The sequence below is a fragment of the Gymnoscopelus braueri genome (genome assembly GCF_963280865.1).
Source record: "Gymnoscopelus braueri genome assembly, chromosome: 22".
Taxonomy (NCBI): Eukaryota; Metazoa; Chordata; class Actinopteri; order Myctophiformes; family Myctophidae; genus Gymnoscopelus; species Gymnoscopelus braueri.
Window position 1 is genome coordinate 30,167,720 of NC_137624.1, and position 27,967 is coordinate 30,195,686.

Genomic DNA, 27,967 nt, shown 5'->3' on the forward strand with positions numbered 1-27,967 from the left:
TCATATTTACGATATGAAAACCAGCTCCTGTGACTTAAACATTGTACAAACTTTGGAAGTGCCGTGCATTAAACTCTTTGAACCTCGGCGCAGCATGGTGAGTTAAGCTGACAATGAAGATGTGTGTGTGTGTGTGTGCGTGTGTGTGTTTGTTTGAAGTAGGTTTAGCTTAGCTTCAGTCGGTCATAATGGTGAGCCATAATATTATTTTCTGAGGTGGTAAAAAGGTTGAGAACCACTGCGGTAGACTTCAAGAGGTCTTTTTACTTTAACTTTTCAAGTACATTTCAGAGCCTGTACTTTTGTACTTTTACTTGAGTAATTAGTTGAATGAGTACTTTTACTAAAGTCGCTTTTTACATAAGTAAATGTATCTGAGGCTACTTCTACTTTAAGTGAAGAAAGTGAGTAGTACTTTTACCATCTCTGCTGAGTATTGTTTTCTCAATTCTAAACTTGAATTGTTGAATTTCTTATGAAGAATAAGAAAATAAATATGAAACATTTGTTACCCATCTCATCACCATATGTCTAGTAGGCTACGACTGTAATGATCATAAAGTAACCTCCTTAATAATAAATGTAATTTGTAATGATAGACACTGTAGTCATAGCATAGACTGAAGTTGGAAAGGCTCTGCCCAGTGCCTGTGTCAGCACCGATCGTGCTGGCGGTGGCACGTGCACCAAACGCACGTGCGCGTGAACGCACCCAATATTGTCCGATTAATGTTGAGGGGGGGCCTTTGATTTGGTGTAGTTCCACGGCCCTGAGGGGCCTTAATGCGGCCCTGCTTTTACTTAAGTAAAAAATGTGAGTACTTTTTCCGCAATTGCTGACTTCACACTCGACACTGCACTCCCTTGCGACAACAGCAACAACACACTCCACAAATGTATTGGCCGGTTCTCAAGACACACAAAGGACAGTCATACAAACACAAGCAGCGATTTGTGGAATTCATAGATGGATTGCATCACTACTTCAAGTCGTATTCTTTCCAGCTCAAAAGGAAACATTGGTGAAATAATCTATCGGTGCCAGACATGAGTGAACAACAGAAACCACAAGTCCTCATTATATCGCTATGCAGGAATGACTATATTTATGACTCAAGTCAAAATAATACTGCATCATAAGCTATTCATCTCTGGCTCACACGTCTGGGGAAAGTGCTACCAGGTGTTGCCCTCACACTAGGAGGTGATAAAAAGAAAAAGGAAAAGAAAAATCCAATTACCTCCATGAAGTCACATTGTAGCAATACAGGCTTTGATGGTGGTCCTATAGAACAGAATGCACTGTAAGCTTTAAAGCTTAGATTCAGGTGTGGTTACGGTGATAGGGATATTCCTACACACCAACACACCCACACACACCCCCCCCCACACACACACACACACACACACCCCCCCCCACACACACACACACACACACACACACACACACACACACACACACACACACACACACACACACACACACACACACACACACACACACACACACACACACACACACACACACACACACACACACACACACACACACGTGCCCCCTTTGTATTGTGTGGTCTATATTACTGGATTAAAAGGAAAGGAAAGCATGTAAGTGCTTCTATAGCCTTATGGGTGATTTACTGTATAGGGCTACTTAGTTGCAAGCCCCCAGGACCGGGGGAGAATTTTTAAGCACTGATTTCTAAGTGGCGAAATCTGGTATTGCAAGTTTGTTTCTATGCTTAGTTGTGCTTCAGTGTTGCACACTGAAAATAAACGATCTACAATCTCAAAATGCGTCACAGCGTGACGTGTTGCTAGCTTGTAGATCGGCAATTTTCTGTGAGCGACATGGCGCGCAAACAAGTATAAATCAGCCATTTTAAAGCCCAGAGGAGTGCACTACAGTAGTTCTCTGTTCTACATCTGCCAACCAGCTCACTCATGTTGAAATCAAGGTTACAGACATTTACAGTCAGGGCAACAGACATTTACACACAGGACAAGACAGCTATTCCTTTATAATTACATAGTATTGTTCCTTATTTTTCCTTATCTAAATCAGTCAAATTAAGCAATAGAATTTGCCTAATCTCGGCAGTAAACACAAGCCAAAAGTTTGGTAAATCAAATTATATCTAAATCAATCAAATTAAGTAATAGAACTTGCCTAATCTCAACAGCAAACACAAGTCAAAAGTTTGGTAAATAAAATTAAATCTAAATAAATCTAATTAAGCCCAATCTTGACAGTAGATCACCATTAAAACCTCTTACCATTTGGTACTGGTTTCTTTCATCTGCTTCTAATAATAAGACAGCCTTTTGGAGTCACTTCATCTTTCACATTATTCCAGTCAAAATGCGAGTACTCTTTAGCCAACACAAGTGCAAGCACAGCTGAATATTTCCTGCCTCAGCTGGGAGTTGGGCCTACAAGGACTTCCCTCACTGCAGTTCAATTTCCCACTGGGGGATTTGAACCTGAAGCAATGTGATTATAAGTCTCTAATGCCATTCAACACTCACATCCCTTTAACTGTGTCTAATCTAGAGGTAGAACAATTCTCCACTTGGGAGGTGCACCATGAGGTGAGAGTAGGACATGAGCATTGTGCGTGTTTAGACTTTATTTGCCCTGGTTGAGGGGAGTGATAAAAGGACTGAGAGAGTGATAAGTCATACCAGCCCAAGGGATGACAACCGTTATCAGCCCTAGCTTGCGCTAAAGTGCCACCGCAAACTGCACTGTCACTACAAGTGACCTCGCTGCGGAAGGAACTTGATAAGTCAGACCTGGATAACAATCAGCCACCAAACACAATTGCTACGGTTGGTGCAGTTTAAATCACCACAACGGTGGCACTGGAGCTAGTGACTTTCCATACTCGCTAGCTGCATACCAACACGTGTGAGAGCCAGTAGCACCTGCCCTCTTCTCAGCCAACTCTCTACCCACACTGTGAGGAAATCCTGGTGTGACTACCATTTTGTCATTTAATTTTTTTAATTCAATTAGCGTTGATCAAATGCTTTAAAAAAAAAATCATTGTCTTTATGTATAAAGAAGGCTATGGGTATGATGATAAATTGCCTGCCATTCATCATTACCCAATATATTCAACCTTGGGGCATAGCTGCAAATTAGTTTCAGCTAAACAGGATAGTATAGAATTAGGAAATTGAGGGCAGAGAAAGGGAAGGATATACAACAGATCTCCAGTCAGAATCAAACCGGACATGTTGCGACAATGTTGTTAGTGCACTCTCTGGTCAGCTAGCCTGTCCCAGTGTGTGAATATACAGTATTTATTCGAGTGGGTGGTGTATTTGACTTTGTGCATATTTCTGCTTCAGAGTATGTACTGAAATGTACTTGAATTTACGGTATGCGACGTGTTGTGTTTAATGTACTATATCTGTACTAGTATTGTGTTTAATGTACTATATCTGTACTATATTGTATGTACACAACAGGGAGAACGTATAAAAACAAGTAAGATTAGATACATGCACGCTTAAACCCAATCTGCACAATCAGTCAGTTCATATTTAAACTCGAATGACACTGACTATTGTCACTATGATGTGTATATGTGAATGTGCATTTGTATGTGAAGTATGGGAAACATTGTGACCGGGCCAGGGTATCCAGTTTGTCTTCGGAATCTGCTATGTCACATGGTACTCTCTCTCTCTCTCTCTCTCCTCTCTCCCTCTCTCTCTATCTCTCTCGCTGTTCCTCTTTGGAAGAGAAACAATGGACACGCTAAGAGAGTTGAATTGAGGATGGTTTCCTGTGTGACCCACTGTTTCATCTCATCATGTCCCCATGAGGGCAAAAAGCACTTATAGCAAATAAACAGCCCAAGAAAATAAGCAGGGTAAGTTGAAAGGCCTCAAGAAAAAACAAACAGATCACGTTAGCTTCCAGAATCACACGAAACAGGAAACCGTATCTCACGGAGAAAAGGATACATCGGAACTGTTGTGGAAATTCATTTTCGGAGAAATGGTACTACGGTTGAGGGAAAACAAAAGGGTGCATTGCCCTTCTCATATTCAATATGACATTAGACCATTTATTACCGTCTCTCATCTCATAAGCAAATCTGGAATTCAAAGTACACAGAAGAGTCATTTGAAATAATAACGTATGGACGTGTAAAGTAAGCATTACATTGTGTTTTTCATCAATGCAAAGAGTAATTATTTTGTATAAAACTGTTAATCTCTACCATTCTGACATATTCGTATGAGGTCATCTGTAGACATGAAAGCAGATCCTTGAAAAAGAAAAACGAAATAAATGTTGGTGATATGACCAGCATGAGTTAAAACAACATAATGTAGACTCTGGTTGATTAATACTCAGCTCAGATTGATTACCTGAGGGCAATGCGGTAAAACAATCAAATAACCTCTAACCAATACATGATTCGTTATCTGGGAGTGGGAAAATTTGGAGGGCCTTTTCATTTAAATTCGAAAGTGTAAAAATGGACCTGTAAGGGTTACATAAAGATTCACTTTTACAATTTCAGATTTAAATGAACACTCCGGGTTTTTACTGTGTATATTTTAGAGTTGCGCTGGCCTATGAAGAAAACCTGACCACAAACCACCAGTTGTCCACATGGTGCTATACTACAGACACAGCAAATCTAGCTAAATTATATATACTTCAATACAAAGTCTGGACAGGATTGAGTTTTTCTTTTGATTACTGTTGCATTAGTTCAAACTAGAGAGATGTAAAACCATTTTAACATTCAGAGGAAAGGCAGAAAGGTCAGATTATTAGCAATTTGACATTGATTTCTCTGTCAATTAACATGCTGCTGCTGATTAGGATTATTGCTTGTGTTCCAAGCATGACCTTTCTTTAATGATGTGTGTTTAGGTTATTCAAGGTCAAACTGTGTTGCTGTTCAAGGTGAATGTTTGCAGAGTGGAGGGATCTATATGGTGATGCTGAAGATAAATTTAATGATTTTAACAGCCAACGATACACTCCCAGGCTCTGCCGGTGAGTGTGTGCATGTGCGTGTATGCATGCATGTGTGTTACAGAATGACAATTTTCTAATGACCGTGTCATTATCAAAGACCTTGACATCAATGCTTGGCATTGATTCACATAACAGTTTGCCCACATATTGCCTTCCATTGGGTCAGTTCTGGATATTAATCAAATGTGCAACATGAATACCCTCTATAGAATAATGCAAAGAATTGCTAGAACACTACCAATACCTCAATTTCCCTCTACACCAAATCTCTTCACCAATGGGCAATCTACCAGCTCACAGTGCGTCACATTGCGACATGTTGTCAGCTGAATGTTCACCTATTTTGACATGCATAGAATAGGGACGCTAGTGGTAAAAATGTGCAGTGAATGATGCCTCGACCAAAAACTAACGGAATGAACAGTGCTATGATATCTTTTAGATACACATTTAAGCCTGTCTATCTAGTTCTGTGTGGAAGAATCCTGAATGGCATAATACTATACATTTATCCCTGTTTTGGGCCTGTTAAGCGAACAACATTTTCAAAATGTTCAAAAATGGCACAAATAGCTGATCTAAAAGCTCACAACGTGTCGTGATGCAAAGCGTTGTGAGCTTATAGAGCTACTTTCGTGTGACACAGGCTTTTACAGCCCGCGAACAGGACACAACACATTACACAGCCTATACTTGTAAAGGGGAAGTCACAGTCAATTTGTGAGTCATTTACCACCTGTTCATTTAAAGGTTATTTAATTTTGGTTAGTGATCCGGATCATATTACAGGGGCCCCATGGACTCCACACACAGATTAGCTTGACCTTGGTTGCACCCAGTTAGCTGTAAGTACTCTAATTACCTTATAAACAGAAGACCTCCCCTGAACAAACATGGAGGACTGCTCTTGTCCTTGTCTTAAGGCCGATTCATACTTCGTTGTACGATGGTGTCACGCGCGTAAAATAGCTGATCTACAAGCTCACAATGTGTTGCCGATGCAACACGTTGAGATTGAAGGTCTGATATTTTACAGAACACACATATAGGACAGAACACACACATTGGTTGAAAGTAAGTAAGTACATCTACTCAAGTTGAGTAGAGTTTTGAGGGTACTTTTACTCTACTTGAGTACTTAAATCTTTCGAGATGTATACTTCAAATCCACTGCATCTCAGTGGCAAATATTGTACTTTTGTAAGTAATAACGTAGCCTCGGGTTCCAGAGCCATGTTATCCATAAGTCAGGAGCCTATCTCCTGTTTCTGTAGCTTGGTACAAGTATACCCCCTGGACATGATGCAGGGACTTATCCCCAATCCAATCCTTGATGCTTGGTGCCAAGCAGGGAGTCATTGGGAAACATTTGTATAGTCTTTGGTATGACTCGGCCGGGGATTGAACCCCAGACATCCCGATCTCAGGGGACACACTCTAGCCACAGGGCCACAGAGCTGGTCATTTGTACTTTTGACTGCACTACAATTATTTGAAAACTTTAGTTACCAGTTACTTTGCAGATTTAGGTTATTATTACAAAACATTAACCACTTAAAGTATGCTTTTGGCTATTCAAAATGAGCAAATCTGCAAGCTCACAACATGTCACAAAGCAACATGGTTTGAGCTTGTAGATCTGCTATTTTCCAAAAGGTCTGACAAATTTTGAAAAATGTGAGTACTTTTACTTTGGTACAGTAAGTATATTTTGATGCCAATACTTTTGTACTTTACTCAAGTAAAAACTTTTATACAGGCCTTTTAATTGTAACAGAGTATTTAGTTGTGGTATAGCTACTTTTACTTAAGTAAATACATCTGGGTACTTCTTCCACCCCTGACAAACATCGAACAATACACAAATAAACAAACTTTACTCATACGCAAACATATAATATGTCTAAGTAAAAGTACAAGTGCTCGCACGCACGCACGCACGCACGCACGCACGCACGCACGCACGCACGCACGCACGCACGCACGCACGCACGCACGCACGCACGCACGCACGCAGCTGTGAGGCAACATGCAGTCTCCTCATTGGAGAATCACTGCTGGTGGTTTACAATAACATGTCTACATTCCATAAAACCAGAGGAGCTGTTTGTCAGGTTGGAGAGAAAAACCTGCTACACTCAAAACGATTAATTACACTACATTGAAACGTGTGACTTATTCCAATACTAATCCTCAGTAAGATGAATAGCGCAATGTTTCTGTTTCAGTAATAAGTGTCTTTTAATGGCCTGCGGTTCTAAATAAATAGCATGTAAACAATTTGGCCATTAAACTATAGGGGAACATGCTCGATAGTATACAGTGACATGCATGGCTGTGAATGTACAGTAACTTATAATCATCATTAATGCTTTGTTTGGAGAATTTATTAAATTACTGCATAAATATACACCAAACGAAGATTGAACCCAGGTTGCGTGTTCTGTAATTTGTGAAGACTTGAGACAAAAGATTTAAATGGTGAATTCCTGGGGGATGTATTGCCAATTTCCTTTGGGAAATGGAGAAGATTGGTAGTGAATTAGAAGCCTTTTAGTCAGCTGTGATCGCGTGTTTGGTTGGATTAGGTCACACGTTTTGAAAGTGGGGGCTGCATTTGTGTGTGTGTGTGTGTGTGTGTGTGTGTGTGTGTGTGTGTGTGTGTGTGTGTGTGTGTGTGTGTGTGTGTGTGTGTGTGTGTGTGTGTGTGTGTGTGTGTGTAGTGATGACAAGATGAATCTAAATAGGCAACATTAGAGCAGACACAAAGAAATAAATGTATAGAATGGTAATTTCCTTGGAAATGGGATGCATTTGTTCAATATGAAAATGCATCTGATCTACGTCATCAGGTCACTCAGCAAGGTGCTATACAGTGGGTGGCTGTGAACACTGGAGTAGTAGGCCTATCTATACTTTTAGATCTATGTACGGGTGCTATAGAACAAGTTCTTAGCACCAACTGTATAGCTCTCTTTTCAATTCAGAGATATTGTAATGATAATGATAAATAAACTCACTTCCACATAAGCCAATTCCCCTTTCCTTTTCCATATACAAAACAGCAAACTCAGTTAATTATTTTTAAATTCCTATTAATTGTAAATGAAGAAGATACAGTCAAAGATCAACAATGTTATCAACTCTCATGCCTTACCAAATAAACTAAACAAGGGAATGCTAACAATTATATAATTTGATTAATCCTACTATAAATGTGCAAAATCTCTGTGTGTGCGTGTGTCTGTAGTTCATGTATTTCGAGAATTGTCCGACTGACCAACTGCAAACTGCATCGTTCCCGAGTAGGCTGGCCGGTGCCCATCTAGTTAAGTACAATTACTGCTGTAAGCCACTGCATTATTTATGAATTATTACGTTTAAATTTGTGCAGCTGCTTTTTCGTGTTTGATAATCGTGTCCCAACACCCCCCCCCCCTCTCTGTTATATTGGCAAACTTGTCTGTGCTTACTGTAAGTTCTTAGTTTATCTTCATCATAACAGTCTCCATATCAACAGCCTGACTAAACACAACAGCTTGCTAACATTCCTCAGAATTCCTGGAGCCAGAAGGATTTGACTCCTTCTCTCCTAAAAGGCGAAGAAAATAGCAGATCTACAAGCTCACAACGTGCAGCGTTATTTTCGCTATTCATCGCTATTCGCTATAACAAAGTATTGGGCTTGGGTTGTTGATTTCCATCGCCACATCCCCCATAGTGCAGAGAAAAGGGGTTTCAGCCATGTTTAAGGCCGACTGCTGGAGTGTGGATAATTGATTCAACTCCGTAGTGCTCTACTGAGGCATATAGGTGTCAAGGTTCTCCTTCAATTAGATTCCTGGATCTGTGCCTAACACAACAGGCTCAATAGTTCACCCTGGGAAAACTGTACACCTCTGATGTTGGCCCTGTGCATAGAACCATTTCAGATGAATATGTGAGTGAGATTACTCATTGGTACATTACTTAAAGGGGAATGAAACCCTAGGCCAATTATGTAGGTTGTTTTAAAATCTACAGAAGCGTAGAAACATGGCAGGCTGACCTTACAGTACACTGATGTAAGCAACGCACCTGCAGCGAACAATTAACAATGGATTTGTGCTTCACAACAAGAGATTTTTACTGGTCGACTAATTTGACCCTGTGGTAGTTGACTAGTCGATATTTACCTATTAAAAAATAGGTTAATGCCATTACTATTATTATTATCCTCCTGCCTTTATTTTTATGCCGTTTTAAGGGAAGCAGCGTCTCCAAGGATCCTCAAAAGGGGGTTATTGCCCAATATTAGGCTATTATTGGGCATACTTTTGACCCCCATTAAAAAATAAATATCAACTATTCGACTAGTACCAAAAAGGTCGACTAGTGGTTATACTAGTCGACTAGTTGGTGAAAGCCCTAGCAAGCAATGTGCAACACTTTTGTCAATGCTTGCACATTCATATACCTAAATCACATTTAACTTTTCTACTTTGGTTTGTATAGACAAACCATGGCAGTTATTTAGAACCATGCGTACTGCAGTTTTTCAGCACACAGAAAAAAGTCACTATATATACTGTACCAGTGTGTTTGTATTCCCAATACTTTACTGTAGGATGAGACTGTCACTGACTGTGATGTTCACTTTATCCTGACCGAGGTTCTTCTGGTGTCTGGATAACTTCAGTTAATTGCCTGTTTTTTCTTTCATTCTGACTGCAGTGTGTTTTGCTTCTGTCCAGCGAATGCTCTGGCAATGTACTTCATCGAAATCTACTCATTTGATTGATGATAATTGTTTCAACAAAAAAAAAAGAGGGAAAGGGGACCAAAAAAACCCAATAACAGGAAGTAACAGTTTGAGTAGAATAGTTGAGTAATACTTCTTTGCCGTCTCTCAACTCATGACTTCCTCATTCCATGACTCCAGAGTGTGTCGTAAACAGGACGGGATCCAAAAGCAACAACTAGCTTGGAGCACGGTCAAAATATTCATTGGGTAAAAATGATGTGTCGGTATTACCCATAAATCTACGTAAATCCACCCATGCCCATCTCACCTCTTACACACGCACACACGCGCACACACGCACGCATGCATACATACATACATGCGCACGCATCACGTAATGTCACAACATCCCCAGTTCTGGGGGAAGAGAAAAACCAGGGAATAACTCTATGGTTTCCCGAACTGCAGCATCAGTGTAACATAACAAATGAACATGTATGTGTACACCAGGGGTTCACAAACCTTTCAGCTTGAGACCCAAAAGATGAATTTGGTGTCGCCCCGACGGGACCCTAACATACAAAATTGCATTATAAATTAATCACTTAAGCCCTATTTTAAAAAATTGTGAAAATAGTCGATCTGTAAGCTCACGGTCTACACATTTGTGAGCTTGTAGATCTGCTATTTTCACTACTTCTTAAAGGTTTTAGATTTATTTTTTTTGTTCGGAAGTTCTGAAAAAATAAATCTAAATTTGTATTTCTATTCTTGGAAATCCTTTCAAATTATAATAAAAAATGTTTTGTAGAAGCGTTAAAAAAAAGGATGTCATGACCCAAAAATGGGTTCAAACAAACTGCAGTGTACACTAGGGTTTGGTACAGCAGTTTGTTTGATAAATACCTTCAGGGTTTGGATAATATAATAGGATCATTCACATTATGTCATCCAGACATTTTGGAATCTAGCATGTCAAAATGTGTCCCTTTATTGTAAGCGGCAACTGGTCAACAAGACACAAAGCTGATAAGGTTGAGCCAAACATTAGACATGAGCAGAGATCTAATTTATGTTTTGTCATATGCCAGTGTTGTGCTCCGAAAACAGCAGATCTACAAGCTCGCAATTCGTAACATCCACGATGCATTTTTAGCTTGTAGATCATAATTTTTCTGCCAGCAACACCGCCGTAAGACAGTGTATAAATCAGACTTGAGCTACGTCAACAGGGACAGTAACTGCTGGAGAGTTTGTATCCAAAATATAATCCCCTGAAGAGAGCAGATTTATAGTACGATATAAAAACCACACGGAGTTCCTATTAAAAAGAATGTTTTGGATACCTTAGTGTTTTCAAAATCTCTCCAAAACTCTTGTACCGTTAGAAATCATCCACTCTAAAAAATATAATGGTCTTAGTTTAAACGCAGGTGAACAAGTCTTGCCGTGCAGTATATCTTCTTGTATGGAGGCAGACTTTTACTGCTGGTCAAGAATGCTGAGACATTTTACCTCGTTTTACCTCCCGGGCCTAAATAGCATCTGAAATCTGATCAAAAACATTAACTGCACTGTTTTTTTGGGTTTTTCTTTGCAGAAGGGAACCAGGTCTGTACTCCAGTAACTGTGTTGCGTAATGTCCTAGTAATTATAACACAATTAAGATGTCATGGAAAGTGACAGCTTTTGGAAAAACATACATTTTCCAAAAGCAGTCTGTCTGTTGGAAATAGGCCATTAAATTCAGTGACTGTACAGTATTAAAACACCAAAGCATTTAGGAGTAAGTAACGAGCTGGGACAATAAAAGGTCTTCTATAGACTTGTGGTTCTAATATCAACTGAAAGCTTGATTATACTTGATCTTGATGTGATGCGATGTGTTATGAGCTTATAGATCTGCTATTTTTGGTGCGTGACCCCACAATTATAAAAGGCTCAGCAGAAGATTACGAGGGATGAAATGGGCAACTGGTTACCGGCATGTTGACTTTACTATACAAATAGATACAGTATATCTACAGTATACCATGGATGCCACCAGGCAGCATATTGTAGTAACTAGCTGAGGGGATATAGAGGCCGTCTGGTAACGAGAAGGTCCCAGGTCCCTGGTCCCCCCCCCCCCTCCCCCAGTCCGTCCAGTCTGTGTTGAAGTTACCCTGAGCAAGACTTCTTAACCCCTAACTGCTACCTCGGTGAAGCGCCTGAAGTGCACTGCTCCTAATAATTAGGATGGGTAAATGCAAAGGAAAAACTTCACGCATGTGCAAAATGTACAGTAGTGACAAAAAACAGGGAACTAAATTATTAATGATATTACAATTAGAAAGAAAAAAAGAGAGGAATAAATCATAATATTTTGATTAATCAGTTTACTCATGCCTTAATGTGTGGCATTGTTTTAATTTAGTTTTTCTCCTAAGAATATGACAGTCCTCTATTAAACAGTTTAACTACTCCCCCCCCCCCATAGTAATAATAATAATAATAATAGGCAATCATTTTCAAAGATAAAAAAAAATACTTAAAAAAATGTGTGATCTTGCAGATCTTATATTTTCTCGCTATTCATTGTACGATGAAGCATATATATAAGGCTGTGGTTAAGAGCATTTAAGGCCCTTCCAATTTCCTGCAGCAGTCACTTACAGATGATCAACAGGTGGTCTGAACCACTCTTGGATCCTGCTGTTTCTGTGGTTTCATGGCCCGGGAGGGCAGTATTAAAGACTAAAGTTAAATGTTATTACACAGCTGCTTCATGGCAGAGATCTTGTGCAAATATTGTACATATGATGGAAAGTAAGAAGAATAAGAAGTGAATAGGTGGATGTGAGAACAAAAAGAACCAATTACGGACAGCGCTGCCAGCGCTGTCTCACTAGCTTGTCAGAGAGTCTTATATTTTCAATAGAGCTAATAAATTACAAAGATCTAGTGAATGCAACATCTACCCATTTAAATTATTAACGATTTTCCACGCCGTTTCTGTCTGTGCCCATGCAGCGTGTGCAGTATATACTCTGGCCATGGGTAATAATGGAAAGGGGGGCCCATCTGGGGGGACCCATTTGAGCAATTTTACATGGCACATTACCTACTGGTTAATGACCATTTTGAACTCAGTGTTCCTTCCCAGTTCCTTGACAGTCCAATGGATTCAGTCTCACTTCCCTGACTAAGGCCCCTCGTCTAAAACAAACAACCTCTCTGGATTGAATATTCACGAATGCGCTGCTCAATTTAACATCTTTAATTCAAAATCCTGCTCTGAATTCAGGGTATTTTGTCTTTATTTCCGCTATTGTAACACGTACACACTCTGTAATGAGAGGCTCTGGCAAACGTTAACGGTCAGTGTGCATACTAATGGTACATCATGATGTCTACAGCCAATGCGGTATTTCAGGCCACACTTCACTTCTGTCTGGTTCAGTTTGTATAGAGTATTTATCTTATAATCACAATGTTCAGCGTTTGATCCTGGGCACTGATCACTCAGTGAGTAGCACGGCTTGGGTAACTGCGATGTGTGGTAAAAGTACTGGGAGCTGATGGTAGGTGTGGCACTCCACCTCAGAAATCCATCTCCCTGAGGTCTATTGCCTTATAAGAGGGATAGATGCCATCATTGCTCCACTAATACAGACAATAAACCACTTCAACCAGCTTCTTACTTACTTCTGCAGTAATAAGCCTGTGTTCATGCACAGCAAACAGTGGGATTACAGTGGAAATTAGCTTCTAGCTATAAATCCGGCATGGTTACATGATATCATGTTCAATTGGTTGAATTCTTGTACATGTATTGACGTACACTGTCCCGTAAATAAAGAAAGAAAGAACACATTAGATAGCTTTTAAAATGGTAAACTCGTGCATTTATATAGCACCTTTATCCAAAGCGATTTACAGTGTGCAATTTCATGCACACCAATGGCAGAGGAAACCAAATTTCCCAACCTAATGCAAATTATATGAGCAAGTGTCTTGCTCAAGGACACTAACGCAGGGGGAGCCGTTGATCGAACCGGGAACCTTCCGATTCCGGAAGCGGCTGCTCATACCTCCTGCCTCCGCCGTCGAGTCTGCTAATTCATAACAGTCTCAACATGTAAAGACTGATACTGGCTATGGAGCCCTGAAGTCAACGGGTGTCAATATACAACTCATCATCTTAGAGACATTTGGAGATCACTTGAAATAATTAATCCATTAAGTGTTATTATTTCATGACTTATAAACATGTAGCATATAGATGCTTATTAAGAAACAGAGAAGGTGAAAGTTGAAGGTAAGTGCAGAGGTGTGTGTGACGTCTCTGAGGTTGACAACCCAGGAAATGACAGATAGCGTGTCTGTCCGTAGTTTGTTACAGTAAACCATCATCATCTCTTCCACATGCTCCTTTTATAACTCAAACCATTCTGTTGGACCTGGGCCAGGTAATGCTGATCCCATCATGAACCATCCAGACCTCTCAGGTCGTCTGGGACAGGTCAGCTTTATGTCCCCGCAACTAAAACTATACAGGGAGACGCATGCGTTCAGTTTTTATGCACCACATATCTGGAGCATGGTCTGGAGAGCTCTGGGGTCTGCTTCAACTTTCAGTTCTTTTAAATAAAAGATGAAGTTTTCTGTTTGCCGCTGGCTTTAACTGATATTTTGTTATTGTGCAACAAGTTAGTTTTATTCTCAAATGTTTCTGTTTTATTTGAATTTATTCTATTATTTACTACTTACCGGTAATAACTATTATTCATTGAAATCAAATGATCGTTTATAACGTGTCTTATTGCTCGCAATGTTGTGTGTGTGAATTGCCTTCCAACTATACCTGCCTTGCATTTCAGAAAAATTCACCCAAATGCCATTTTGGGGAAACACTGTAAGAACTTGTAGTATGCTGCAAATCTGGTGAAATATTAGTCTTAAGGTTCATAGCATATAAGAGGATCATGCCTTCTGAACCTTGAATAACTGTGAGCAAACAGTGATTATTATTAGTGATTAGTGGATAAATCAAGTTGTAAACATATTCTATATAGAGCTATTTTCCTACACTTTTGAGCAATTTGTATTCCAAAGGACCAATTTCCAAACATAAGAAGTCATACTATAACCAGCAAAAGTGACAAAGAGAATGAGATGTTAAAATTGAGGCTATAAAAACTGGACCCTGGGGAATTGACCTCTTGGAAAGTTAAACCTAAATCAACAGTAGACCTATATGGTGGCAAAAAATTACCTTTGAAAAGAAAATCATTCAGCCCAAAGGAAAAATATTTAGAATACGGGCTCCAGCACTGGGCCTACATGTAAAAAGCAGATGTCCTGCTGTTTTCTTAGTTGGAAAAGTTTGAAAATGTACTATTGTCTGGTTGTTTGAAAAAAGAGAGGAACAAATCTTGGTGGTTTGCAAGAACACATGACATGCAATCATATGAAACGTTCCTTAATGTTCCGAATGGGCTGTGTTGCATTAGCGAGGAAGTGAGGAACGCAACACGCTTGAGCGTATAACATACTACATTCAACGTGGGGTCCCCAGCTAAATGATTGATAGTTAGGAACCAAATGGACCCTTATGAGTCTGTAACTATGAGAGTGTACCCTTAAAAATAATTATATCAAATGGGTGCCCGTGGTTGAATGCATATCAAACTGGGGGTCCTTGACATAAAAAAAAGATCAAGAATGACTGTACTAATAGCCTCAATACAAACAAACGCTGAAATGCAGACAGACACATACGCTCATACTGTATATGCTACTGTATGGTGAAGTAAACGAAAGTGAATAAAGTAATGAAATTCAACAGCATACCTGCAAAATTAACAACGGAGGGGGCAATGTCTGGTCTGCCAAAAGGCACTAAACATGAAGTCCCATTTCCAAAATGCTTTATTAATGTTGAATGGTGCAGCTGTTTGCAATATAACATGATTGGTGTGGCCCTGGGTTAAATGGTGCAGGGGAACATTTCCTTGGTTAGCTGGTGTCCTGCAGAAGGACATACATTATACATTACATGCAGTGCATTAACAGCTTATTCTTCTTGTAATGGAGAATAAATTAACACTTTTAGAATGAATAATAAGTAGGCTGTGAAAAAGACCCGTAGACTGAGCTAAAACATGCAGTGCGCACACTGCTGCATTCAATTAGGAGATTAACTTGTTGATCTGTTCTCACTTTACAATGCTTTCCTCCAGCAATGTAACAATTATGCATTATGTTAATGTAGGAATCTTTGTACAAATAAAGATCAAACCGTGTTATCAAAAAGCTGTGCACACACCTTGTACTGTTTACATATGGCACAAAGAGCTCAGGGACTGGAGACCACAAATATCTGGTTTAGAAATTACCACCATTATGCTAGTTTAACCACAGCACAACCATATCATGACTGAGGCATGACCACATGGTTCAGTTCAGTGTGAAGACTAGAACCCAAACAGAGTAGACAGTGGGGTTTTTAAATAATCCCTCATATAATCCTTGTTATGATTATATACAGTATTACTTGGTTTGGAAAATAAATGATTATATTTGAAGATAAATGTGTTTTAATAGAAATGAATATACTGTTAACATATGGCCTAACATTTATAATAATTTATAATTTAAATATCCAAATCAGAAATCTGTGGTTGTAAAAAAAACTATATAAATGTTTTATTGCTATGGCATTACAAGATCAAAACGTTTTTTCACAAAGCAGGGTCATATGGATAAAATTATGAATTAATGAATGCTTTGATCATATCTGTGTCTTTTTTCCCTCAGCTGTTGAAACATACTTAATGTCTTTGAGGATTTTATGTGCTTGATAGAGAAAGTACATAATTTTTCATTACCTGCTTATCCCTAAAATTATACGGTTTCCTAGCTTGCTGAAGTATGTGTAGAATGATAATACAGTTCAATGATCAAAATAACAACTGTCAAATTATTTTGATAAAACCACTTAAGGCATCGGGAGCCATTATTAAAGTCATGACCTTTACGGGAAAGGCATGTTTTGTATAACAGTCTCCTTACAAATGGAAACATATGGACAAGTGTGTTTCCCCAAAAAATAAATCAAATTACACTTTACAGTAATACTGAAAATATTTCAGAACTATTTCTGATTATCCAACAATATAACCAGCATTAAAGTTAGATTACGTATAAAATGACACTATTTAATCTCCTACTTTGACAGTAGGGAGCAGTATATATTACATCCAGTGATTATAAGTGAGCAGTCTACTTCAAAAACATAATTTGATAATTACAATGTTAATGGTGATTTAAGGTTTCTTACTGGGCAGACTCAGGTCAAAATTGGTTTGTTTTTCTTTAATTAACAAAACCAGTTAACATCTTACTGTATCTGGAGAAAGCTGTCATTGACAGAGAGCACAGGAAGACAAGCTTGTAAGTTTCCTTACAGATAGTTATAAAAAACTCAAAACAAATCATGAACTATAACCATGATGTAAATGTTGGACCTTTAAGGAATTATTATCACTACCACTGTGAGTAGTGAATGTTGCAAATATATTGTAACTGTATGGACAATGGTTGTGTTTGTTTTAGCCGCTGGGGTCGGGGAATGGAGAGATGTGTTGGCTTGGGGAGGATTAATTTGTGGAAACACTGTCTGGTAAGAAGAAGATTAATATGGGCCTAATCAAAACTTCATGGTAATTGGCATTTTAACAACCAATGTGAAACCATTTGAATTCAACATACTGTTATATTTCATAGAGTACTGCTGAGAGGAAATGGGGGGGGGGGGAGAGAGAGAGAGAGAGAGAGAGAGAGAGAGAGCGAGCTGTTGATGCTTTATATCCATCACTAAGGAATGCTGGAAAACACTAACATGTCCTCCCTGCTCGCTCCATGATAACTCACACTGCACTGCAATATTATACTCACTGTATCAAAATGTTCTGCTTTAGCCTTCTCTTCTTTATGAAACTAAAAGTAGACTAAACCACAGTCAGCACTACTTTCAACTCTAATCCCCCCCCCCCCCCCCCAAGTTAAACTTTTATCATTTTTATTATTATTTTTTGCTGACAGATCACAATGAGGTGAGACTTTTAGCATTAAGTGCTGTCCACACCAAGAAAAACTAAATATATCATTTAAAAAATCGTTCTAACTCAAGATAAGAAGAAAGCAGAATCAATACCACATCTATTAACGACATTGACAGTGGCGAGCAATAAATACTGTCAGCCACAAAGTTCAACACATCACTCGCGTTCAACATGTTTACAAGAACGCTATCGTTCATCAGCGTGGATGCTCACAGCATTATCATTCTAGTTATCGTTATAGTTGTCATTCTTGGTGTGTACAGCCCACCTGGGGTCACGGTGAAGATAAATGAGCCCAGTAGCTGCTGGTTGTAGGTGGGGAGTCACAACAGACGTAAAGACAACGGTTATCATCATTACTTAACAAGACAACTTCATCTTCACTCTCCCCTCTCATAAAACAACCCGGCTTAAATCTGCCATGTTGAGGACCTCCCTCTCTAAGTCCTTGCATCTTATGACCTTTCAACTGTGTGGGAGCTATTATTGAACAGCTACCCCAAATACCCATACTTAATAGTATCTATAATCTATCGCTATGTCAACTCCCCCGAAAACAAAACGGTCTATATCAGCGAAGTGGACTTACATGGTCCGAGAAGATTTAAAACAGATGATTGGAAACGTTTGGGAGCTCTACGCAGATGAAATGTAAAATGAAACAACAGTTTGAACTGTTATGTACAACAGGGATTCTCAATCTTTTTTAATTTCAAGGACCCCAGAGGGATTCTCAATCTTTTTCATTGCAAGGACCCCAGTTTGATATGCTTTAGGCAGTCTTGCGTAGCCAGACAGTCGTAGATCTACCAGTGGATAAAAAACTAAAAAAAAAAAAACTGTATTGCAGAACCAATACAGGAATCCCCAGGCACCCCATAAAGAACACCTGGGGGTCCCCAGACCCCAAGTTGTGAAATAGTTATGTGCATGATCAGCGTCTTCTCTTTTCCATTGTGACCTGACTGAGAAGTAACAGGTCCAGGTATTGGAAATAATTTCAGGAATGTTTCCATTGCTGTGATTCTAATCAGTTTTATCTGATTCCGTAAAGACTAATTTTACAACCATTTGTTTCAGTCCCAGGGCTGTTGAGAAAGAGTTTGGACTTGTGCCATGATCCTTGCTTCAACGATTGATTTGTTTCACTAAGACAGATCTTTATTTTATAACTCTATATGTATGAAGGGATATTAAAAACTGTAAACTGTGATAGTCTATCATGGTTTCCGTTCTTTTGTAGTCTCAGCCAAGTGGGGGGTGGGGGTCCTTATTTGATAACTGAAGGCAGAGTTGTGTTTTAACACATCAAAACATGCCTGCATTTGCTCAGACACTTATTTTCTATGTTTTTGGAGACAGGGAGACCCTGAAGTGAAACATCCATCTTCAGAATATTGTTTAGAGTAGAATAAAAAGTGTAGTGAATTTATTACTGCTGTGCTATTGGGCCTTGTGGGGCAAAATACAGCTTGAAAAAAAGGGTAACATGCCGTCAATCGCTCACACACACACACACACACACACACACACACACACACACACACACACACACACACACACACACACACACACACACACACACACACACACACACACACACACACACACACACACACACACACACACACACACACACACACACACACACACACACACACACACACACACACACACACACACACACACACACGATGCCCTGCAATGAATTGTTTTGGTTTTTAGGAAGAAATGTGTTGTTTCTTTCCGCAGAATTCCAGTGACTGGTCTTGTGACGACATTTATAGTAACATAGATCAAGTTCTTGCTTTAATGATAATGTTTCCTCAGATAGGAAACATCTGGACTGAATGTCTGTGACCAATATTAATCACTGTAAATTGCCTAATATTTCCGCCTCACTCACAAGTGCAATAAACTTTTCCAGTGCAGTGTTACACAGTACAATAATCACTATTGGCTTAATGAGAAACTATTTTGTATGTAGGAATGCACAATTTGAATTTAAAACTCAGTGAGAGCAAAAACAACTGTAAACCTGCAGACAAATCCAATAGGCTTGCAAGTGTAGAACTTAACATTCTATGGGAAAGGACCACAGGTAATTTTATTCAGTCAGGCTCTGATCTTAGAACATTCCATACCTAACCTAACCCTCAACAACATTACTCACTACAATAAAATGACAAATTCAAACAACGGTACATAAATTGTCTTGGCTTTCATGTTTTTCTCCACTCAATAATTTCTAGAGGATTATTTTGTCATCCAGGGGGAATCCAAGCTAATAGAAACGGAAGGCTTTCTTTTCCTGGAAAGTTAGCACGCTATAATTGCTCACGTTAATCGTTAAATAAAAGAAAGAATTTGAAATCTTGTTTGAAAAAAAAAAACCTGCCTAACGATGATTTCACTGGCAAGCAGCTTTCTGAACTGTCCACAACTCTTAGACACAGACAGAGTGGGAAAGAATTGTACCATATTATCATGACCATTAGTGAGGACCAATTATATGAAGATAGGTTGAAAATGGGTGAAGTTGTCCTTTCAGTGTTTAAATAAGATCATTTCTTGTTAAATGTTGTCAAATCGAAACTTCATTGACGTTTCATGGACAAGTTAAATAGTACTAAGCTTTGCCGAGTCATGTGGCCCATAGGGCAGGGCCTATCCTGACCAGTTTGAGGTACAAATGCATCCCCCAGCCATGATGTACAGTACATGACAAGCACACCCCCTGGACATGACGCAAGAACTAACCCATGATGCTCAGTGCCAAGCAGGGAGGCATCAGGTCCCATTTTTTGTAGTCTTTGGTATGACTCGGCCGGGGAATTGGACCCCGACTTCCCAATCTCAGGGCGGACACTCTAACCACCATGCCACTGAGCTGGACAAGTTGAATGATAAGAGTAAATGTTACTCAAGGGATGACTGGCTTCGCTATACTGACCATTTAATTTCAATGACATGGTGCAGTAATCCCCCATAGTGCTTGAACACAGAAAGCATTTAAACCTAAAACTCACTCAGTTTGAGAAAAACTACTGAACATTTAACGCCAGAAAACCGAGAGGCCAGCAAACGGTTTACTGATTGTAAGGCTCTTCTTCACAGCCAAGCACAGTCCATGATCAGACACTGAAAACCATTATGACTTCTGCAGTAGAAACTCCTGACTCCTGAGGACAGTAAACCGGAGTATTCATTAAGGATTTTTGTTTACACTTTCAGAGATAAATTAACAATTTGGATAACATCACTTTCAGCTCATAGTAGCAGTCAACTACTGTTTACATTAAAATCCTCAGTGTTCATTCATTTGTTTGTAATTCTGGGAGTAAACTGAAACCAAATGTACCTATTACATGTGTACACTCAGAGTGTAAATAACTATTGAGTATTTTACAGAGTAAATGTCTGGGAACAACAAAGGTATAGCGATTGAAAACTTGTCTCAAGAGGTGTCAGTGTAGATGCAGACTGGGACAGTTTGTTTCAAGGAGATAAACATGTTCTCGGATCAGAGTTCATGGCTATCTTGTCTCGCAAAAAAACAAATGTTGGAGTCACCCTGCCTCACTGATTTCTGCGGCATTCTGTCCTTTCGGGGTGAGGAGAGCACCCCTGGAATGCCAGAGCTTCTGAGGAAGAGAAACATGGGGGAGTAACAGAAGAAAGAGCTCCATTAAACGCTTGGTAACACCAGAAATATTTGGAGTAATAACAAAGCAACAATTACACACGCCACATATCAATTATGTGTAACCGTTACACCACTCGAGTGGAAACAATGAGCTCTGCTTTTCTCCCAGAAAAGCATTTATGCTGCAAGGTAGCTGGGTCTAGTGAGTGTACACAATAAATCACACCAATGTAATCATGGCTTTCTGTAATTACTTGTCACCTAAAGTTATAAATAAAGATTATTTATGTGTGTTTATCCTGTGGAGCTAACACAATGAATCTGGCTCTCATCTCAGTTTTTTTCCCCCTGAGACTTCACTTCACCATACAGTAACAGTACTTCACTGGTGTTGCCAAAACTGAATTCAGAATACATTGTAAGAGGTCTCCAGAGTATACTGTGACAATTTCATATGATAATTCAAGTAATCATTGTTTTCTTTAATAGATTCTTAAACTACTCCACTTACTACGGCAGTTACAGCTGAAAGTGCACCGATTCTTGAAATCACTGGACCTTCTAAAACAAGTCTATGTAATTGGCATAGTTGTCATACAATACAAGATATTATGCATTCAAATACAACTCCTGCTTGTATTTAAAGTGTTGTGTTAAATGTGCCCCTGGACTCTGATGCATGTCTTTACCCTGGTGCATGTCTTTACCCTGGTGCATGTCTGCAGTCTGGTGCATGTCTGCACTCTGGTGCATGTCTGTACTCTGGTGCATGTCTGTACTCTGGTGCATGTCTGCTGGGTTTCTCTGAGTCTTTCTGTTGGTGCTTTCACAACACAACATGATGAATGCTAATAGTGTGACTGTGTGCATCAGAGTGTAAGCAGCAACATGGTCTCTTGACAGACAGCCAGCCAGCCAGCCAGCCAGCCAGCCAGCCAGCCAGACAGCCAGCCAGACAGCCAGCCAGCCAGCCAGCCAGCCAGACAGACAGACAGACAGACAGGCAGACAGACAAATCGATCGATCAGCATCAGTATTTGTATCATCAAGCTTGCTGTAGCTATGCTGGGTAAAATTGCACTGGTAGACTCATTACTCTGGTATTTCTGCTTTATGACTACATTTTGGAAAGACCCTGCATACATGGTAGGTACTGGCAGTGACAAGCTCCACAGCCTCGTCTGGCATGACAATACGATTTGCCTTGAACCCGCACTGCAGCTGATAAGCATTCATGTATTGACTTGCACCATGCCAGTGAACTGAAATGCACCCTGAACTATGCAGACTCTGTTCTCCAGTCTCTCTGCTAACACACCAGTCTTTCTTCTTTAAATAAACATTCTGAACAACGGTGACCGCAACCAATAACCATAAACCAACATAATCATGTTAAGAGCATGTCTGAGACATAATGATCAAACAGAATGTCAAACAGGCTTAAACGCCAGCCAGTAATGTCTCAAGTGCCGCAAAAAAAGAAACCACGGCTATTTGGTCCACATTTGGAAGTCCACATTCCTTTAGTTTTACATTTACAAAAAACGAAATAATATAAAATGCCATAATCATGATTATGGCCTTAATGCAACTGAACTTTTGAAGTATTTTTTAATGTTGTCGTTAAATTGAGAGCACTGACTGAGGGTTATTAGTGCTACTCAACTAACAATGTAGGTTAGCCACTTAAACCCTACATTCTTCATTGACTGGAGTCCCCCAGCCCCCAGGGGTCTACTAGGACCCACCGATTTTTCCTCCCTACACCAAATATCTTCACTGAAAATAGCTGAGAAAACAACCTCACAACGTGCCGCATTGGGATGCATTGTGAGTTTGTAGATCTGCTATTTTCATTGAATATTTGCCCCCAGAATAGGGATGCTTAGGTTCAAGTGGCTGAACATCCATCAACATTTCATGCTTCTCAGATTTTAAGGAAATCAATTGGTTCCACAGAACATCCACAGTATCGATAGAAACAAGTTCTGCTTGTTCCTGGTTGGACCTCCAAAGCTGTTCTCAGTTGGACATCTACCCCAGGGGTTTTCAACTGATTATGAACCAGGGACCACCACCCAGTCAACCTGGGGACCACTGTTGTGTTGGGAGGGGTGAAATTAAGGGCTTAATTTAATATGTTAATTTGAGGTGAATTAAATCAAGCCCTTTCCTACATAACTAAATGCATGGTCAGGCACCACATGCAATACCTTCACGGACCACCAGTGGTCCACAAACCACCAGTTGAAAACCCATGATCTACCCAATGTAACAACTTGTCATTCACAAAATTATTTTTCCACTTAGTTTTTTAGGCTAGTTATTTCAAGAGCCTTTGCTGTCCTAGTATATCAAACTGTATTAATAATGTATCCACAAAGCTATGGGTAGAGCATTTATTTAGCATTTTCACTGAAACCTCAACAGAAGGCGTTAGCTACAACATTTGCATTAAGTTAAATTGCTATTCGTAATTATTATTATAATTATTATAATAATACAGCTAATGTGCAAATGGCGAGAGATGCTCCTAAAAGGGCTGGTTACACTCTTGATAAAAGTGAATGCATTATGATAAAAGTGAATCTGTTATTGAATCTGTTATGATTACAAAGCAGAATGCAGGATAGCTTGCAAGATATCAGCCAACTACATTCAGAGGTTATGTTTAAAGGACAGGCCAGAGCAGGAGATCTTAGACCAACATATCTAACTATGTAATCATTTAAAGATCTCTTAGACCTGTCCAAAAAAATCCACAAAAAGGTGTCCCAACTCACATATAATCAGACCTCATTCGTTTCAATTCACACATCATCATTTTGTATTCATGTTTACAAGATGAGTAAGACATATTATACACAGATTACACACTGCTAAATGTCTCAGCACTGCCTTCTTCAGTAACCGTGAGGTAACAGTACTACAGTACTGGTGTACTACTGCGTGTGGTACTACAGTATTGCTGTACTACTGTGTGGTAGTGGTACTACAGTTCAACTGTAAGTGTGTTAAACTGTAGAGCTGTGAGAAAATAGTACAACTGCGATACACAGTGAAGAAGACAGTGCTGAAACATTTAGCTGTGTGTGTATAATGTTACTCATCTTGTAAACGTAAATAAAAAATGAAGCTACATGAAGCGTCTGGTGATCTGTGAAATGTCAGATGCTGTAACGCTCACATGGGCAGACTCTCAGTGAGCAGCCCCTCCTCTATTCAGCACGATGTTCCCTGGAACAGCACCTCCTCAGCTGCGTGGAGGTGTCACCTCAGCAGGAATGTCACCATATCAGGGCAATCGGGCTTGTGAATGATCAGCCCAGGAAAGAACTAAACCAAGGACCCCCCATAACTCCGAGAGTGCACAAATGGAACCAAATGGACCCTTACAGGTCCATTTGGTCCCATTTGTACACTCTCAAGAGTTACAGACCTCGAAGGGTCCATTTAGACCCCCCCCCCCAAGGAACCCTGAGGGTCCCTGGACCTCACTTTGAAAACCACTGAACCAAACAAATGCCAGAAACATTAACTCCCCCCATGGTAGCTAAGATCTGAACTGTCCACAGCCCTCCTCTGTGACACAGGGTGAGTAAGACAGTCACAGAAAAGGTGCCAAATTATAATGAGCATTAGTGAAGACCAATTATATGAAGATAGGTTGAAAATGGGTGAAGTGGTCCTTTAATAAAAAGTTAAAAAGCTTCTTTTTTTTTTTTTTTACCCATCATTTAAAGCTGATGTAGCCTATTCATTCTACAGAGTCATTCATTCATCATCATGCAGTATGCAAATGATAGCAGATTGGCGTATGCTGTGCCACATATTTTGTATTGCTTACTTTGCATTCTATCAGATGATTTTGTATCAAACATAAAGCACAAACATGTTTAGTAGCATGCAACTATTTGAATCATCCTACCTGTAGCAAGTCGTAACTTCTCCAGTTGATTTCAAGCAGGGGTACTTGGTTGTGGCAATCTTGTTTTCAGAGCAGACCTCACTATGGAAACAAATATAGTCTATATATAATGCAATAAAACAACCATGAACTCCTGCCTATGTTGGGCATTATGTATCTGTCTTTCAAACTTCTCAAAATAATAGGCTAATAATGATAATACAACTTCTAAGCATTTCAAAAATAGCAGATCTACAAGCTCACAGTGCATGCTATTTTCAAATAGCCTATAAAATATATAAGGAGGATTAAGTGGTTAATTATGTCCCATACATTGTCTTATATACCTGTCACTTGCATCCTGCTCATCTCGATAGGACCACAGTAAACCTCTGGAGAAGAACATGCAGGTCACAGTCATCAGAAGAGTCCTCCCGTTGCGTGTCAGTATCATCTCATATAGGGGTCCGGTGGTGTGGGAAACACCTGTGTGTCCTGTGCGCGGTACCAGCTGAGACTGTGGTAAGAGACTGCTGCTGCTGCTTCATCTCCTCCACTGCATCCATTTAACAATCCAAACTCACTTTGGCCACATTCGGCCCCGCCTACTTATTAACTGCTTCTATCTGGACAGATGTTGCCTGTTTGACTGAACGCGCTTTGTGGAAACGCTCCTTGGATCAAGACTATCATAGATGTATTTGATCGAGTCTGGCTTTTACTTTCTATCTAGTCTTGGGCTGCACGCCTGCACCCCCTGAATAATCACTGCACATCCGCGTGGAAAGCCCGTACTTCTCCGTTCATGTACAAGAAATATGTATAAAGTGCTGACCCTGTAGCCCCGGGTGTTAACTCGACATTAGGAACCAGTGTGCAAAATATTAGTCCGTATTTTGCAATAGATATGTGTTTTTAATCCCGTCTGTGTCGGATTCTGACGGAAGTTATCTGCTATCTGTATTCCTGAATGGGCGGTGGTGACGGAGCGCATCCGGTGAAAACCGGGATTACACTCAATGTAAACATGAAGTAAAAGAGGGGGTGGGGAAAATGGCGTTCAGGCACAGACGGGATTAAAACACATATCTATTGAGAAATACGGACTAATACAGTGTACAATGATTCCGAATGCCGAGTTAACATTTGGGGCAACCGGGTAAGCACATTATATTTAGCATTTGTACATGTTCGGAGAAATACGGACTTTACTGATGAAAGTCTAGGGCACGCTGCGGGGTGCAGCCCAAGACTCATAGATATGCAAATGTTAAAATCGATCAAATACATCTAGACTATGATAGTCTTGATCCAAGGCTGCTCCTATCTCACCCGGTGCATAACCTTTTCAATGTAGTTACTTACACAGAGAAACCCGCGGCAGGTTTCACTTTTTACGGTTAATAATAACTTGACGGGTTTAACAGGATGATGGTTTCTCCACTGAACGTTTCACGTCATGATTAAGGATAGCATTAGGCTATTGTGACACAAACCTAAAATGCTCTCACGCGCGCGCGCACACACACACACACACACACACACACACACACACACACACACACACACACAATGTTGTTGATATCTTTGCTACCACCTTGCGGTTGTTCACGAAAATTACATGCCCGTATAAATCTCCTTCCAATGATCATAACATTCTTTCGACGATCATCTCCATCTGGTGGATGGAAGACGTTCTCTGATGTTTCACAGCAGTTTATTTTAGTTTTCTGATTTAAAATGAGACAACTACCACACAGAGTCAAAGGCAAAACGTTTAAAACTAGCCTAATTAATGGAACCAAAACTCATAATGAAAACTACAACTTTAACCTGACTCAGTGTGCAGTGCACCTTTTTATCGTTTTCAAAGCGCACTGACCAAGACAATGGGGTTATAAATAGCCCTATAAACGTCAAACCCTACACTCATCCCTGTGTTACAAACATAGACGTTGCAAAACACAACATGACCTTTGCTGCCTGTAGTGTGACCTCTAGCAGCATGCAAGGTCACAGTCAGTCAGTCAGTCAGTCAGTCAGTCAGTCAGTCAGACAGACAGACAGACAGACAGACAGACAGACAGACAGACAGACAGACAGACAGACAGACAGACAGACAGACAGACAGACAGACACACACACACAGACACACACACACACACACACACACACACACACACACACACACACACACACACACACACACACACACACACACACACACACACACACACACACACACACACACACACCCCCCATCCATGCACTGCCTGGCATCATCTACAGAACCCAAGAGTTCTTCAGTTTCTCAGGAAAGCGGTATACCATTACAGGAGTTGGATAGCAGAACGCCCGGGGAGCTTAAGTAAAGGATATAGCAGTGAAACAGGACGACAGTGGTGTCATTTTACAGCCACTACTGGCCTTTCAATCTGTGAGGTCAGTCAGACATGATTTACAGTAGGCCTATACTTTATTCACAGTATAGGCCAGTGGTTCTCAACCTTTTCAGGCCATGACCCCCAAAATAATTATATTTGAACTGGGGACCCCCCACCCTGATAAGCAC

The 27,967-nt window shown here is 40.0% G+C and overlaps 1 protein-coding gene across 1 annotated transcript in view; it reads right to left on the minus strand.

Moving 5' to 3' along the window:
* The window catches only part of ccbe1 (collagen and calcium binding EGF domains 1), a 46,318-nt gene extending 20,418 nt beyond the window's left edge, over positions 1-25,900 (minus strand). Inside the window, exons 1-2 of the mRNA XM_080419599.1 lie at positions 25,743-25,900; positions 25,417-25,497 (exon numbers count right to left, since the gene is read on the minus strand). Of these exons, the coding sequence (XP_080275725.1) occupies positions 25,417-25,497; positions 25,743-25,849 (188 nt within the window). The 5' untranslated portion in view covers positions 25,850-25,900. The remainder of the gene's footprint in view (positions 1-25,416; positions 25,498-25,742) is intronic.
* Positions 25,901-27,967: the final 2,067 nt, after the last annotated feature.